We start from the raw sequence: 18,109 nt of genomic DNA on the forward strand, positions 1-18,109 counted from the left end.
GCTCTAAAACCAGGATGCTGTATAGAAACAGCATCTCTCTCTCTCTGTCCTCAAGGGCAAACTTGGGCCTTTCAGTACAATGTGTCTGACACTCAGGTGCTCTGGAGGCACAGCATTAAGAGTTGCTTCACTAAAGCCACAACCATAGGTGTTATTCCTTCATTTCCCATTAAAGCTAATTATTTCAAGTGTGGTGGAACTTTTTGGATGGAACAGATAGATGGTATATTTTGTGAACTTAAAATGCCTTTAGTATTTTATTTACTTATTTTTAGAGAGAGAGGGGAAGGAGAAAGAGAGGGAGAGAATCATCAGTGTGTGGTTGCCTCTTGCACTTCCCCAACCAGGGACTTGGCCCGCGACCCAGGCATGTGCCCTGACCGGGAATCAAACTGCAATCCTTTGGTTCACTCAATCCACTGAGCTACACCAGCCAGGGCTTAAAATACCTTTAATAGTAACTTGTTCAGTAAACATTTGTGGATATTTGATTAAAAGAAAGAAATTCCTTAAGAATGAAAAGATGGACTCAGGCTTGCACTGAAAAGGAATAGAAAGCACACACAAGTCTTCCAGAAGTTAATTCCAATGAACCAAATACACTGTCAAGGAGTCAGATCCTGAGCACTCACCCGAGACAGCACGTTGCCAATGCCTTGAGAGTTTCGAACCAAATGGCTGGAAATCTGGAAAGTTAAGGCCATCACGTCACTATACGGTTTTTACCATGGGTTATCTTTTCAGGGAAAATGTAGCATTCCCTACAATTTTTATGAATTATGAAGATGTTACCCCCCCTCAAAAAAAAGGTGTTTGAAGGCAACTTATCATTTTACAGACCAACCATAGGAAATCTGAGACCCAGGGAAGGGAAGGGACTTGCACATGGGCAAGTCACACAGGAGTTCCCTTCCCTTTTAGTAAGTGACTATAGTAAGCGTGTATCCCAAGTGTATGATCCATGTGTAAATGTCTGTGGTGGTTAACAATGTTTTGTATTGCTGCCCTCAGTCTCCGAGATTGCTGAGACATAGGATGCTCAAGGAATTTATTTTCACGGATAGATGGTTTTCAAGCTGGGAAACTGAAAGCGTCTAATTTTCATCACTGTACAGTAGCTGGTGCTGCCAACTTAGCATTTTGAATGTAGGGTTTATAACTGCTTGTATAATTAGGACCTACAGAATGCAAATATTCATAAGGGATGCTCCGCAAAAGTTGGTGGACAGGCTGGAAGGACTGTTCTCATTATACGTGAGAGAGGGGTGCAGTGGCGAAGAGAATCAGTGAGTTTCTGTCCTATTACTGGCCATGGCGGATAAATCAGATGCAGTTGCTAATAGGAGAAGTCTTTCTGTTGGCCTAATGTAAGGAATAATAATAGTGAATGGTGATGATAACCAGCAACTCCTGGCTACCCTGTGCTGGGCACTGGTCTGAGTGCTTTGCACATACTTAAATCTCTTTACTGTTCACACCAGCCCTATGGATAATCATTATTATTCCCATCTTCCAAATGAGGAAACTGTGGCACAGAGAAGTTGAAGAAGTTGAAAGTGGCCAAGGTCACGGGTAATAAGTGATGAAGGGGGCCCTGTCGTTATTTAAGAGCAATCTGGAACAGTGACTCAGTGTGACAAAAAATGACGTGAGAAAAACTGGAAACCCAATGACTCTCCAACGACTAGTACCGTTCACTCCACAACCCCTCACTCGTTGTCCTGATGGGAGTGGTAGTCCACAAAGCCCAGGAAGGGAAGGGAAATTATGGCATAAAACTCCTGTAACGGGGCACTTATACTAAGATTACACATTGGAGCCGATTGTCATCACCCGTTAACCCTTCTCACCTCTTTTGTGGAGAGACTGACATTGAAAGCTCCAGCTGTGAAATGGGCAAAGGATGCAGATTTAAAGAAATACTCGGAGATGCCAATGTAGAGCATAGAGTCACTGCGTTCTGGGAGCTCGAAAGGCACTGGAGGGAAGGGGGGGTCGGTGAGGTCGTCCACTGGGTAGAATACGCCCTGTGGGAAAAGGTGGAGAGCAGTGTGTTAGGTGGAGGCTCAAAGGTACAGGACTAAAGAAGGGGGACCCTCTCAGGTAAGAATGAGAAAATTTTCAGAAACTCCTTCTGGGAAGGAAAGACGATAAGGCCTTCTGACTTTTTGACCTAAGTGACTGTGTTTCAAAGCTCTGATGACTCGTTGAGCTTATAGCTGGGCATGCGGGTCCACTGTGGGTCTCACGCAGTGAGAAGCTCCTTGTCAGCCCTTTCATCTGAGAAAAAAAGGCAGATGCACTTAGCTGGAGGGGACAGCTCTGAATAGTTCCTGAGGTGCCAGGTAGAGACGTTGAGCTCTTGACTTTCAAGATCTGTGATCGCTGAGCAACTGGGGCATCACAGAAAGACTCAGGAAACCCCCAAACTCGAAATGGTGTAAAGCATTTTTTAAAGCATGCAATAAATAGTTATTGAGTTGAACTGAGTCGAACACAGCGCCCTGAACTGCACCTGCACCACTTGCTCCTGAGTGCGCCATGGGTTTCGCAGAAGAAAGTCTGTGGCATTGCCCGTGTCACCCTCGTTTGCTGGTGGTTGTTAGTACAAAATGGTGGCTGTGCAATATTCAGCTGACCTGAATGACTCTGAGTGACTGAAATATAAGCCAATACGCATTTTTAAAAACAGGGATATTAACTTTGAGGCAAAGCTAAACATAAGGGCCGTTGATCACTTTTCCAGGATCAGCAAACACCATTTTCACGTGCTTGTGGCCCCAACAGAGGTCAGCAGCCCTCAGTTACAGTGACTAATCGGAGAATGATAGAAGTACCAATGCGCACAATTACTGACATGGTGAGTTCTAACAAATGCACACCACCCTCCTTGCGGTCTCCTAGCCTCAGACCTACTCCCAGAGGCAAAGACATCATGACACTTTTCTTAAAAGACAGACATATCTTGTGTAATCTGAACAATCGTTTATCAGTCAAGAAAATGTTCGAGTCTTTTAAAGGAGCATATCCATCATGGAATTGCTCGGAGATGGAGACGATTCGAAGAGCATGTAGGTATATTTCCTCTGCACATAATATTTGTTCCCCAAATATAGTCTGCCTTCTGCATCCAGAGGCTCTGCTTCAACAAACTGCAGATGAAAAATGTTTTCTAAAAAAGCTGCATTCTTGCTGCCGTGCACTACGCAGTTAGGCCTGTGATGGTTGTGTCTGTACTGAGCATGTAGTTTTTCAAACAACTACACACATAACATTTATATTATATTAGGTTTTACAAATAATCTAGAGATGATATAAAGCACACAGGAGGATGTGCATAGGTTAAATGCAAACACCATGCCATCTTATACAAGGGACTTGAGCATCCCAGATTTGGGTATTGGGGGGGTGTCCTGTAACCAAGCCCTAGAGGCTACCGAGGGATGACTGTACTGTTCGTAGCCGGGATGAGGACTTTGGTAATGAGAAGGTTACCTTCAAATTCAGGTCAATGTAGTTCTCAGTAATTTCCGGAGAACTCATCAGGGAATAATCCAGCACAGTATAGTTGTCGATCTTGGTTAAAACTAAATAGTAAATAAAGCAAAAAAAATTACATTCACTAAAAGCATAACATATGATTAGTGTATACTTACAATAAATTCTTAAATAATTTAATAACTTTAAATTCTCTGTTGTTTAAAATATTAATTACCCTATTTCATGAGTAACACATGTTCACTATTTACTAATTTTCTCATTTACATTACAGCTGATATTCAATATCATATTAGTTTCAGGTCCTTCTCACTTGTAAAACCCAGGAAAAGGAGATAAGTCAGAAGAAGAAAGTAAACACCCTTTTAGATCACGTAACCCTAAGAGAAACTTGAGTCAAATTTTGGTGTATACACTTTTAATCTCTCTCTCTCTCACACACACACACACACACACACACACTCTCTCTCTCTCTTATTTTTTATAAAGGAAATTAGACAAACAAAAGGTATTTGCCAATCTTAAGCCATACATATTAGTTTGGTAGAATGAGTGACTTCCAAGTTCTATGCTAAAGCCTCCTATGTAGTTAGACATATTTTTTAATGAGTATATATTACTGTTATAATTAGAAATAATTTTTAAAAGAAATATTGAAAGAGACAGACAGGAGTAAAATTCACTAAGTTGGAGAGGCCGATGAAATTCTCATGCACAGTGCAACGATGTGTGTCATTTTCTGTACTATCCTTTTCAGAGCAAAGCAGGCCAGGCAGGGGCCAGGGGCCAGGAAACAGTGGGTGTGGCTTGCAGGAAGCATGGATCTCAGCGCCAGACACAGTCTGTTTGTGCTACGGTGTGTGCCCAGTTTCCCACCTGGCCTGAGGTGTTGCTTTCCCGGCCACCGTGTGCTCTGGTAGGAAGACCTCCTCCCTCCTCCCCAGTCCAGAGGAAGGTGCGTGAGCACCACGGCTCCCCACACTGCATGTCGTGTTTGGCTCAGTCCACAGATGGAGATAAGAAGGGAGGAGAGATGAAGTGATTTGCCAAAATGAGGGAACAATACTACCCTATGCCACCATAGTTTTAAAAACTGCTTTCAAATTCACAGTCTCCAGGGATCCATCACCATAGTGGGAGGGAAGCAGGACCTGACCAGTTACAGGTGAGGGGACGGAGGCTTCCAGAGGTACAGAAAGTTGCCAAAGTAAGCTAGGACAGGGGGATGCTTGACGAGTTCTTTCTTCTCTCCATCTTCTCTTCTCCCCAAGTTATTAATATTCCTTCATCCACCTACACCCATTTATCAGTCTGTCTGTCCATGTCCTGCCATCCCTTCATCAAACATTTATAACTTCGTGTTGGCTGGTGTTGGGCCTGGTGTGGGAGATACAGAGCTGAGTCAAAGCCTCTGCCCTCACAGAGCTCACAGTCTGCTGGGGAGACAGACATGTAACCGGGAAGTGAGAATACAGCGCAGTAAGGGCAGATCGAATCCTGGGCTCTAGATGGTCCCATTACAAACCCATTCTGACAGTCTACCCCATGTGGGTACATGGTAATTCCATTCTTCCAATGTTCTGGTTGCCCGGGGTCAAACCTGGGGTTATCCTCAACTCCCCTCATGACCCTCCTTCAGTGTGTCAGCAAATACCGCTGTCTCGACTGGCAAGGTACATGCGGGACCTGAATGTGTCTCCCCATCTCCATCCAGGCCAGCTGCCATCCTTGCTCATGTGGGTCACTGCTGTAGCCTCTTAAGTGGTCTCCCTGCTTCCACCTTGGCCCTCCATCCTATCTATTATTGATAGAAGTCAGAGTGATATTGTGAAAATATAAGTGACATCATGTGACACTAGCTCAGAACTCTCCAGAGGCTTCTTACGAGAGCGAGACTAGGAGCCAGCCTTTGCAATGGCCTACGGAGCCCTGCACGTCTCACCATCTGCTTTCTTCTCCCTGACCTCATCTCCTGCTGCTTCCCCCCTCGCTCCCTCTGCTCTCAGTATGGCCTCCTTACAGTTCCTCCAGCACACCTGGCACGTTCCTGCTTCGGGGCCTGCAAGCTTGCCGTTTCACCTACCTGGAATGTTCTGTGCCCAGATCAAGGAGTATAGCTCACTCCCTACTTCATTCAGATTTGTACTTTGTGTTACCTGCTCAGTAACTAAAATGGAAAACTATCTAGTATGAATATCCTTGGCTATACTATCTAAAAATGAAAGCCACTCCCCAGCTCCTTCCTTGCTTTATTTTTCTTTTTATCATGTATCTCTAGGATGCCACAGATCTTACTTATCATCTTGCTTGCTGTCTGTCCCCTCCCGTGAGTCCCATGAGGGCAGGGATTTCCGTTTCCGAGGCTTACTCTTGCATTCCGGCGCCAGGAGCAGCACCTGGCCTGTGCCATTGGTGAATGGGTGGGTGGGGTGGAAAGAGAGAGATACTTTCAAAGTATCATGTGAGTACAGAGGAGGCAGAACTTTGGGGTGTGGGCATCAGGTAAGATTTCTTTTAGAAGAGACTATGCCTGAGCTGGAGCCTTAAAAGATAGAGTGAACGAGACGAGGAATGGCCGAGGGGTGGGGAGTGGAAGGGACTGTGTCCCTCACAGCTTAGCACGGTGTTGGCAGACAGCACCTAATAAATATCTATTAAATGACTAAATGGATGAAGGGGAGAAGGCTCTTCAAGGCAGAGAGGACAGCAGGGGCAAAGGCAAGGGATGTGAGGCCAGGAGAAGCAGTCTGATTGCCGGAGCAGGAAAGGTGCAAGATGAAGCGGAGAGAGGGAAGCAGGAGCCAGAGCACGGCAGGTGGGGCTTGTAGTCCACACGGAAGCATTTGGACTTGGTCCTGAAGGCAGAGAGGAGCCAATGCCCGGGTTAGGACCAGGGGATAACCTGGCCCAGATCAGCATTAATCAGTCTGAAGAAGATGGATTTCATGCCAGAGCTGGGGTTAATGTTCACGAGAGTTTTATTCTCAGACTGCATCTAGTCTCCCACAGCCACCCCTTCCTGCAGAGAAACTGGTGGTAGCAGCACAGAGCAAGCCCCCCCACACAGGCCATGTGCCCCCGCCCCTTCCCACGACTCTAGTTGGCGGGGTGGAAAGCAGACTGAAGAGCCGGAGCCACAGGGTGTGGAGAACACCAGAGTGGGAAGGTGGGGAGAAAACCATCAGAAGAGCCAGCTCAGGGACTCACCCTCCAGCATGCTGAGGTTGGCATTCAGTGCTTCCACCTCACCTCTGATGATGGGACAGAGCTGGGCGTAAAAAGAATTTAAAAAAACATGCAGGTTATTGTATTATACTGGAAACCTCTACTTATGGGCCTAGACCCTGCAAATGAAGGCTAGCAGACATTCTCCCTTTAATCATAAAGACTTTCTCTTAAATTAGTTGATGCCTATGGGCCTCAAGTTAGTATGCATGGGCGGCAGGTCATTCAACGCTGACGGAACTTCATAGCAAATGGGGCTACACCCAGTGAGGCCCATGAAAGAATGTGACCTTGCCTTTTCCTCCTGTGGCATGACAGAACATGTGTCCCAGTCCATGCTGGTGCTGTCACACCCAGGGAACCTGCTGTGCCTTTTCCCTCCTCTGTCATCAGTGCCACGCTGCCAGGAGTGGTTACAGCTGGGGCCTTTATTTCCCCGTTGGGCTGGTTCAACAGCCCATGACATCGGGCATGTGTTTCAATCAGAACTCCATTTGGAATTAGCAAATCAGTCTTGAGTCAGGCTCAAGCTCATCTTGATGAGAAAGGAAGGACACCAGCATCGATGGACCTGCTGTGTGCCGGGTGTGTGCTAAGCACTCAGTGTGGTGATTACTAGCAGAGGCTTGGGAGCTGGGCGCCACGTTGAATCCCTTGGGAAGTTACCTGCACTCTCGGTCCTCAGTTCCCTCACCTGCAAAATGGGGGTGATAATTGCATCTACCTCATCGGGGGCAGAAATTGAGGTAATTTGTGTGAAATTTCCCAGCTCGTAGTAAGCATTCAATGTGTGTTAGCTGTTGTTTTAACCCCATTTCACCCTCACCACAGTGCTGGGAGGTAAACGCTGGTGTCGCCTATTTGCACATGGGAAAACTGGAGAAGTTAAGTGAGCCTCCAGGAGTCACATCACTAGCATTTGAAACCTGCGCTGGCCCAGTCTGACAGCCGTGTTCTGAGCACCCTTTTCATCCCCAGTGGCTCAGAGGGAATCCCGGAGGCATAGCCTCTATGATTTCTAAGTCATATATAAACTCCAGGCAAACTTAACTATTGGCTTCCTCTCAGAGGCCAAGAGCCGTGGCTCACTCTGAACAAAGGAATGACCTAGTGTGAGGGCCTTGAAGGTGGCCTCCAAGTCCCTTGGCCAGCGGGCAACCTCATTAGACAGGCTGCCCAGTGTTTCTGCGTGTTGATTTCCTCACTGATGTTCATTAAACACCTACTTCCTGCCAAGCTCTGAGCTGAGCGTGAGCGAGAAGGAGGTAGCGAGACGCCGTCTGTACCCTCTTTTCCAGAAAGGAGTGCCCCTTCTTTGGCAGTCCTCTTCATCCCTCTCCTTGTCTCCCACAAACTGTGGGTAAAGGGTTCGGGAGGCTGCGGTGAGGACTGGAAGGTGGGCGCAAAGCCAACTCCGTGTTCCCTCCTCACACCCCGACTTGCACTGTACAATCTAGGTAGTTGTAGTTTTGGAAGCCATCTTAACTCGCACTGTTTCTGCTGGCTGGAAGCGCCCTTTCTTCCTTCCCAGACCTCACCTATCCAAGTCCTACCTGCACTTCAAGGCCCAGTTCAAGTCCCGTATCCTTTAAAACTGGCTTCCAGGATGCTTCAGTCTCTGTTTGTTTAATTTCCCCATTTCTCTGAACCCCTTTAATTCGATCTAATTATCATATAAGTATGTACTAAATTCAAGTCCTCATTCACTTATTATTTCACAAGATTGAGTTTGGTTTTCCTAAAAAGATAATACATTTATTTTTTTTTCATACCCTCAATAGACCCTAGCCTAGTGCTGGGCATGCAGTAGGTACAAGATAAGTAAATTCTTGTTGATTGTTCGCCCACCCTGTGGCAAGAACTTGAGGAAGGAATGCTGTAGGATGATGTGTGGGAAAGTGCCTTGGTGGTGCCTAGCACACAGTAGGTGCTCAGTAAAGGTTTACTAAGAATTAATAAGAGCATGGCAGAACTGCTGCTGATAGCATTTTACCGTGGTGGCGTAACCTCTAAAGACTTACCATTTCATTTAAGTTCTTTAAAATGGGTTTCTCAATGGGCTCAGCGAAGGAGTTATACAGGACACTAGGAAAAAATGGGAAAAAGGGCCTTACTCAGGGACCATACCTATGGTTATAAATACCACCCCCCACCACCAGGTGCTGCCTGAGAATCCAGCCCCTGACTATCCACTGCCCACAGGGCACCCTCACCCACCTGAGTTCTCCAGTAAAGGAGACGTGGGCATGGCTCACTTGGGCGTAGCAGTCTTGGAGCTTCAGGGTTGGGTGACCAAAGTCACTTTGGGCCAGGACAAGGATACCGGTGAAGTAGACCTCAGAGAGAAACAGGTCAGCTCCTCCTGTGTCTTGGCTGTTGAGAGAAAAAGCGCAAGGTTACCTAGGCCTCAGGAGGGGAGGAGACGGCTCAGTTCTCCGATTACCCCCCAGACCCTGAGATCGTGGAAGGCAGGACCTTTGTCACCTCTGGATTCCTGGCACCTCCAACAGGTGGGAGAAGTAGGTGCTGAGTGAATATTTGCTGAACAAATGAAGTAATGAGTTAGGTGAACAGTGACAGCTTTAGGGACCCTGCAGGTATTTTATCCTGGGCACTCTGCCCCACCCCCCACGTGGTTGCACTCATATGGAACATCATTCATATACAATGCTTGTTTAGAGTGAGAACATAGGGGATAAAGTTGGCCATATCTTATGCAGGAGGGGCATGGATGGGGAGGGGAAACTTTGATGTGCTCTGTGAACTCTTCGAAGGAGTGGAGTGTGTATTGCTCATGTCCATGTCCCCAGGACTTAGCTCATGGACTGATGCAAAATGAGCATGCAATGCAAGGCTGATGAGTCAGTAAAGACAAGAAAGAATAGATGCCTGAACCCACGTTACTTATAGGAGACTACATCATTTCTCTCCAATCTATAAGAGTTCTTGGAGTTCTTGAATTGGGAATAAATGGTACACAAGTTAACAACTCAATGATTGGTTGGTAAATGATCAAGTCGGGGAATGAATGTGTCATTCTGAGTCACGAACCAAGGCACACCTAAACATCACACCCAGGACAGAACTTGCACATAGTAGGTGGTCTGTGAGCATACCTTGAATTTGATCCCTTCTTTCTAAGGAGGGTGCAAAGGCCGTTTGCTAAGGAAGAATTGGGCTGAAGGTGACTATCATCCTCCAGCCTCCTTGTAAGGTAGGAAGGCTCCCCTTCCCATCAGATGCCCCCACAGATGGCACAGGGTGTTGGATGGCCGACTAAGATCACACAGTGACTCATTTGGGGGTCTCAAATGTTGAGCACGTGTGCAGTTCTCCAACAGTCTGGGACTTCTAGGCCTTAGGAAATTGTAAAGGACATTTTGATCAGTAGCTACTTTTAAGGTAAAGATGATTTTCCGCCCCTGCCCCTCTGTCCCCCCAGGAGAGATATTTTGATTTAAATCTCTCCTGGAAAAATGCTCTTGGGAAAGAGTGGTAATGGTTGAGGAAAGAAGACTAACATCAAAAACATCAGCAAATTTATACACTCCATGTCCCCCCAGAACAGCAGCTGACTTTTCAGGAAATACTCACAAAAGTGGAGACTTGACTTCCCAGTTTGTGCTGATGTTGGCAGTGCCGTGGTTGGTCAGTGCCTTGATTCCCACCCCTGGCACAAAGGTTAGTGAAGTATTTGGAAATGAAAAGGCATTGATTTTTATGCTGTAAAACAAGAAACAGAGGAGTTAGTGCAACTCCTCTAGCACATCTTTATGTGACAAAATCAGGAATGCAGTTGCAGAAACCCCACCAGGTGACTGCGTTCCCACGGAGCAAGGAACCTTGGGACTGCACGGCTGCCTGTGGGCATGGCCTTCTAATTCCCCTCAAGCTCTGGGCAGGGAACTCCCGTGTCTCACTGACCAGGGAAAAGAGCAAGTTTGGAAACAAATTTGTACAGTCTTAACCTTGAAGACTGTACTCGAGACGCACACAGCCATCCTCTCCCTGCATTTCCTCTGGGGCTTTTGTGGCAACCACGGCAGAGGTTGCCAGGTGCTGCCTGAACATCCGTTTCCCTTTCTTCTTTCCAAACCATTCCTGACTTTGTTCAGGATGACAAAGCGGTCTGGTTGGGAAACCAGTTTTCCAGTCTCCCTTGCTAATAAATGTGGCCGTATGCCTAAGATCTGTCCATTATTGTATAGGTGGAAAATTATTAGAGTGGAACTTCAGGGGAAAAAAATTCATTGAAGAGGAGACTAACTCAGCTTATAAGAGTCAATTCATCCTTGCTTCTTCCTCCTTCCAGGGGCCTGAAACATGAATTTGCTGGCTGAGCTGCCATTTTGGACCTCGAGACAACCTTGAGACTAGAACCTAGAGCTGAGGGTGGTGGAGCAGAAAACTATAAAAAGGCGGGATACTGATAAAATTGTGGGGCTTCCATAGGGATCCTCCACTGTTCCCTTTGAGCCTGTTTTTTGCAAGACAAAAACATACCTCTATTACATCTAGGCCATTGTAGTTTGCTATTATATTCAATGGAACTTTATTCCTAGTTAATACAATATCAAAACTCTGGGCTGGATGTAACAAGGATCTGAACAAATGTGGCAATTCTATTGTTCTGACAATGATGTCCTTATGCTGTCTTTATGGATATCAACTCACACTTGTACAGCGAGCAGTTTCAGTTTCATCAAGTGTCTTCACATTTGTGATATCACCTGACTTTTACCGTTCACTGATTTTTTGTTTTTTTTTCCAATTTTTTTATTTAATTATTTTTCAAGTAGTTTTCTGTCTATTACTCTCATCCCATCCCACCCCCCGTCCTTCCCCCTCCCTCCCATTTCCACCCTTCTCAGTTGTTGTCCATGTATCCTTTATATAGGTTCCTCTAAATCCCTCCCTTATTTCCCCTGAAATTCCCTCCCCTCTCCCCTCTGGTCACTGTCAGCCTGTTCTCTATTTCAGTGTCTTTGGTTATATTTTGCTTGCTTGTTTGCTTTGTTGTTTAGCTTCCTGTTAGAGGTGAGATCATATGGTATTTGTCCTTCAACACCTGGCTTATTTCACTCAGCATAATGCTTTCCAGTTCCATCCATGTTGTTGCAAAAGGTAGGAGCTCCTTCTTTCTTTCTGCAGCATAAAATTCCATTGTGTATATGTACCATAGTTTTTTGATCCATTCATTTACTGACGGGCACCTAGGTTGCTTCCAACTCTTGGCTATTGTAAATTGTGCTGCTATGAACATTGGGGTGCATAGGTTCTTTGGGATTGAATGGCTATCATAAACAAAGCAATAAACAACAAATGTTGGAGAGGGTGTGGGGAAAAGGGGACTCTGGTCCACTGTTGGTGGGATTGCAGACTGGTACAACCATCATGGAAAACAGTATGGAATTTTCTCAGAAAACTAAAATTGGACTTGCCTTTTGACCCAGCAATTCCACTGCTGGGATTGTATCCTAAGAACCCTAAAATACCGTTCACTGATTTTGACATTGAATTTTGTTGCTATAACATGGCGGAAAAGAGTACAGCTGCCACCAGAACCCTTCTTAGGAAGAGAGACTTGTTGGTTGGGAAGTTATTTTGAAAAGTGTTTAGAGTATGAAGGAAGGGTCCTCGGTGCCCCGGCGTGGGTGGGACTGCTTTGCCTGAGGCCGGTGGGAGACACCTGCGCTGCTCCAGAGGAGGAAAAGTCTGGAGCCTAGGAGGGCAGAAGGTCATGAACCCAGTGACCTCTGAAACCTTAGCTGACCTTTGCTAAAATCTGAAGATATTTGAGGAGAGTCGATTTATTTCTGAGACTTTGCTCTGAGGTTGAATTCAACTTCTAGATTAATGGGGGCGAGGGCAGCAATGGAATGAATAATGATTTCCTTTAGAAGCTGAGGGACCAGGTGGCCACAGCAGCCTACTGTGTTGGGTTAGAATTCCCAGTTTAGGAAAGAGGCGAGGAGGACACAAGGACACAGACTCTGAGCAGGTTTGCTAGGTGCCCGCAACTGGTGTGCAGCAGAGACACGACCTGAACCCAGGTGTTCAGACCCAAATGCCATGCTGGTTGTCAACTTCATTCCCCTTTTCCCCTTGGGTCATTCATCTGATAAACCTCTCACCGAAGGCTGGCTAACCCCTGCTCTGCAGGTCCTGCTGCTACCCCAGAACAGGTGGTGGCGTATCCACAACCCGGCGAGTTTCAAGATGAATGTCACTGCTAACAAGGCTCTGCTCTTTCACTTACTTTGAAAAATTGTAGTTCACGTAATCAACCTTCAGAAATTCAAGAGACTCAGAACCTCTTAAATCTGGGATGTGTCTTTCTTTGGCCATTTGCTCAATCATTTCCATCCCAGCTTGAACGCCTGAGAAAGAACCAAAGAAAGTGTTCATTGAAAATACACAAAGATGGCAATGAGGTCATATCATTAAACAGACAAGTGAAATTTACCGAGTGAGGCACGCTCTTAGACACTCAGGAAGCAGCAGTCACACCAGGTGGGTACGATTGTCGTCCCTCCTGCACACAGGGACACACTGGTTCTCAGAGGGGCTAATAACGTTGCTCGAGACCCCAGGGCTAAGCGCATGAGAGATTTTCATTATTTGGCCTGGGCCAAAGAATGTTATCACAGGGCAGTATGATAGGAAAAGTGCAAAATATTATCATTGTCCATATTTTACAGATGAAAAAACTGAACCTCAAAGAGGTTAATGCTCCCCTAAGTCACCCAGCAAAGAACTGGGGGACCCCATAGTCAAGTATATGGGCAATTTGGCTCCAGAATCTATCTTATTGTAGCCAATCCCAGAAAGTAGTGTCCCCCGGCCCTAGATTCTTTAAGCTCAGGAATTTTTGGCCTGATGTCCATGGACCTCTTTGGCAACATTTGAACCCCCTGAAATTCTAATAAAGACTGTGATTGGTTGTATATGTGCATATGGGGGTGGGCAAAAGTCAGTTTACAGTTGTTCCTATGGAACGTAATATAATAATTAATAAATTATAATACAAAAATAAACTCTGTGTTTGTGTACTTGGAACTGTAAACCTACTTTTCAGGGAGAGGGTCCACATTTTCATTGTATTCTTGAAGGACCCCAGGGTTCCCTGCTTTTTATTTGGGACACACCTGTCTTGATGTGGCAACACCACAGGACGTAAAAGGGAGAAAAGGAGGCCTATCCACATTAAAGGGCCTGAGAAAAGGGACTTACAGAGTGATGAGGAGTGACCTTTCCATTTTAACCTTCTCAAGGAGGAAGTTTTACCTTTACCCCTTACCTTGCAGCCTAAGCTCATTTCCACGTATGCTACCCTGGCTGGAGATGGAGGAGAAAAGATTTTATCCTGTGTGACACCATGGATAACGTTACAGTGTGGGGCTGTAACAGTAGAATGCAAAGGATGTAAAGATGGAACAAACCGAAAGCACTGTTGGAGAGTTTTGGCTGGAATCCCAACATGGTCCCTTACTAGCTCATTGAGATCCTGCAAGTCACAAAATGTCTTTATCCCTAACTTTCTTCATCTACACTGGTATAACATGGGACCTTAGTGAATATCAACTGATAATTTAGCTCATCGTAGGCAAAAATTTACAGGCGAGAAACCGGCCCATGTACATTGACTTTACCGTTCCTTTCTTTGATATAATCTGTCCTTGCCCCAGTGAAGCCCAAAGAAAATATCAGGCTGACATTTTTCTCTGCCTGTGCCTCTAATGGGGCAGCTCTCAATCCTTCAGTGTTTCAGACTCCTTTGCACATCAAATAAACGTACAGAGCCTCTCTCAAGAAAAATGTGCAATCACCATCCTCATTAAATTTTGCACACAATTTCAGGGAACTCTAAGTTCCTTTTGAAATCAAACCCTTTTTTTAACTCTTAAGTTATTACTTTTATTCCAAATCTCCTTTCCTCTATACTATGGTGCATTCTCTTTTAGAGCTCTGAGATGTCCACTGTGTGTGTCTGTGTGTGTCAAAGAGAGAGAGAGAAAGAGAGAGTGAGGAAGGAGAGAGAGAATGAGAATGAATAAATCTGTGTCTGTGTTTGGACATGCCTACTGTTCTGGTGATTATTTTCTAGGCAACATTTTCTTCCCAGTCATCTTAGTAGCTTCTGCATAAGGGACTGGACCACCCAACAGTAGAGCCTATCTCAGTCGTGACACAGCTCAGTATGAGGTTCTGGGTTTGGGTTACAGACTGCACCTGAGGGGCTGCAGCCTGGCTTCTGAAAGCATCCAACTCACCATAGTTCAGAGCCCGCTGAGTAGCTCTCGCCTTGATTCCAGGGTATGTGGTCTGAGCAGATGAGAAGTAGACATTCCACAGGAGAAAACATCCCCAAAGGACTAGGGGCATTTTTATACGCATCTGCAATTAACCGACATTTAAGGTTTCTTAATTATTCTTGACTTTTTAAAAGACTTTATTTATTATCTTTAGAGAGGAAGGGAAGGAGAGAAATATCAATGTATGGTTGCCTCTCATGAGTCCCCTGCTGGGAACTGGCCTGCAACCTAGGCATGTGCCCTGACTGGGAATCGAACCGCGATCGTGTGGTTCTCAGGCCCGTGCTCAACCCACTGAGCTAGACCAGCCAGGGCTTATTCTTGACTTTCTTGTTGGTCAATTCCCCCCAGCATTTCTAGGCTTTCTCATTTTCATTGCTTATTTATGGAACTTACCCCATCTGTCTGTCTGTCCATCCATCCATCCATCTATCCAACCAACCAGTAATCATTTATTGAACACACCAGAAAATGTTCTAGGTGCTGAGGAAGTAAAGATGACCTATGTGTAGCCTCTGACCTCTATTTCCCACAGACTAGTGGGTGAGCCACACACACAAACAGATGATTATAACACAATACGGCATGATGCAATGCAATACAAACAAGAGTTTTATAATAAATATACTGATTTGGATATGCCTTGAGAAGGATACTAGGGTAGGGGTGAGGAATTCTTGAGTTTTAGAACAAATGAGTCAGTGGTTTAGAAAGGTGGCCTCAGTGAATCTGCTTAAAGACCCTTCATGACTCCCTTTCGCCTACCATGGCAAGGTTTAAGCTCTTACCCTGGCGAAAGGTCTTTTACAATTGGCTCCAAAACTCTTCCAAGCTGCTGCCCTTCCTCTTCTGTTTAAGTGGTACTGTTCTGAGCTGGGCACACAGAACTAGGTGCTGTTCCTCAAGTTGCCAGTTCCCTTGTGACTGAGGGCTTTTTGTTGAACTCTCCCAGTGTGAACACACGTGTCTGTCTGCCTGTCTGTCTGTCTCTCTCCTTTTCCCATTCTGCCCCTGTGCCTCTGGATCACAACCCACATTCTGTCTGGTGACTGTATCCTCCAGGGCCAGCTTCCGTGTCCACTCTGTGAAAGCTTCCCTCACCAGGTCATTTTGCACTGGGCTCATTACCGCACTGTCTCCTCTGTGCTTCCACGGCACTTTGTACAATACACACGCTTCTGTTTGAGCATTTGAAACACCATGAGCTTTTAGGCAGGCTCACCACTTCCACCGCCATACCTCCAATCATCTCACCAAGTCACCTCCTTACTGGTCTCTCGGCTCCCCTTGCCCTCTTCTGGCTATCCTCCACACCACAGCCAGAAATGGGCCTTTTGAAATGAAAGTCAGATCTTGTCATCCCCACCCCAGAAAAGCCCTTGGTTCCCCATCTTACTCAGTATAAAACCCAGAGTCCTTCCACCAACTGTAAAGCCATGCCCTGCTCCACATCTCTGCCTTCTCATTGACCTCCTTCCTTAACACATCAGTCTGGCTCACCGCTCCCCAGCCTCCCCAGCTGACTCGATCTTTCTTGAACACTCTAAGCAGCGTGTACCCTCATGTCTTTGTGCTTGTAGTTCCCTTTGCCTCACACAGTCATCCTCTGTAAACATCACATGGCTGGGTTTTCAAGCATTACCTCAGTGAAGTCTTTCCTACCCACTCCGTATGAAACAAGCACCCCCTTCCCTGTGACCCTGACATTCCCTGTGCCCCTCTTCATTTCGCTTTTCCTCAGGCACTTAGTATCGTCTAGCATAGTCTACAGTTGCTTGTTTGGTTAGTGCCCACCTCTCCTACTAGAGTTTTTAGGCTTCATGGGGAAGTTTCATCACTTCAGCACTTTGAACAGTGACTGGCACACAGTAGGGAGTGGGTGAACACGGAATGGTTGAGCCAATGAATGTCTCTCCCTGGAGACTGTGAGGCGAGCCAGGTTGGCCTTCGGATCTGCCGCAGCACTTGGAGCAGCTGTTGGTCTCGGTAGGCACCACGCTGTGTTGTGTCTGTCTCTACTCATCTGTCCCTTCTTCGTAGGCATTGCCTTACTTTTGTATCTCTAAAGGCTGGTGCAATGTCAGCGCATAGTAGATACACAAAAGAAATCTTAATGAACATCTTCTCTGAGGAGAGGGACCACCGTTATATTGCCAGTGCTGTTATATTGCTGGTGCTTGGCAGATATTAATTGTTTAATGCATATTTGTTGAATTAATGAAAATGGATCAATGTCCATTTTTTTTGATGAATGAAGCATGGGTTCTATCAACAACAGTGACATGGGTTTCTTTTAATGACATCCATGCGAGGAACACATTCACAGGCCTTGTTTGAAGTTCTGGGAGTTTCTGATTTCTGTAAGATGTCCTTGCTGCATATACACACACCAAAGACCCACATGTGACAGATACGCACTGAGTTAACACCCAAACATGAAACAAATCAGAGAAGCATTTTTGAAGGTGGTCAAAGAAGAGAACAGCGTGGGAGCCATGCATTTAGACAGACGAAGGGATTGGGCAAGGAAGGATTGGAAAGGGGCTGGGATTCAGGAGTAATCTGGATGCAGGAGAGGGGTCATCGTGACAGGTGTGCATGTGGGTGATTGGCCAAGATAAGTTTGATAAAGGGGTTTGTGTGGGCCTATGGGTAAGGCCACAGAGGTGGGAATGGGGTGACATAGACAAAGGGGTGTCCTGGAGGATGAACTTGAAAGGAATAGAGCAGTCTGGCTGGAGAAGGGAGTGTCTGAGCAGGGCTATTGCTAGCCTATCTTGGGATTTTGTGTGAAATGGGAAAAGGTGCCCTCTGGCTCAGAGTAGGACCAGTGAAAAGTGTTTTAGGAAAACCCCACACCAGTGTATCCAGTTTGGTGGGGAGAGGAAGGGTTGCTGTACCCAGTCTCTGGACTGGCATTTTGTCTAGTGCACATGCCACCCAATGTATTCAGTGGACTGAAGCTCAGAATAGTGAATGCTGATGTGAGCATTTTGCTGGAGGGCCATGAGGTTGAGAATTAGGGTCTTGACCTGTCTGTTCTGTGTGGCGTAAGTCTACCTTCGGGTGTG

General features: G+C 46.0%; 1 protein-coding gene across 1 annotated transcript in view; it reads right to left on the reverse strand.

Annotated features, from left to right (window-relative positions):
* The window catches only part of BPIFC (BPI fold containing family C), a 37,020-nt gene that overhangs the window by 15,376 nt on the left and 3,535 nt on the right, over positions 1–18,109 (reverse strand). The window contains exons 2-10 of the mRNA XM_037067913.1: positions 14,997–15,120; positions 12,983–13,103; positions 10,318–10,446; positions 8,941–9,096; positions 8,745–8,808; positions 6,706–6,766; positions 3,496–3,587; positions 1,851–2,027; positions 633–686 (exon numbers count right to left, since the gene is read on the reverse strand). Coding sequence (XP_036923808.1) covers positions 633–686; positions 1,851–2,027; positions 3,496–3,587; positions 6,706–6,766; positions 8,745–8,808; positions 8,941–9,096; positions 10,318–10,446; positions 12,983–13,103; positions 14,997–15,120 — 978 coding nt within the window. The remainder of the gene's footprint in view (positions 1–632; positions 687–1,850; positions 2,028–3,495; positions 3,588–6,705; positions 6,767–8,744; positions 8,809–8,940; positions 9,097–10,317; positions 10,447–12,982; positions 13,104–14,996; positions 15,121–18,109) is intronic.

The sequence above is a fragment of the Sturnira hondurensis genome, unplaced genomic scaffold (genome assembly GCF_014824575.4).
Source record: "Sturnira hondurensis isolate 20B ecotype Veracruz unplaced genomic scaffold, ASM1482457v3 Scaffold0017436, whole genome shotgun sequence".
Classification (NCBI taxonomy): domain Eukaryota; kingdom Metazoa; phylum Chordata; class Mammalia; order Chiroptera; family Phyllostomidae; genus Sturnira; species Sturnira hondurensis.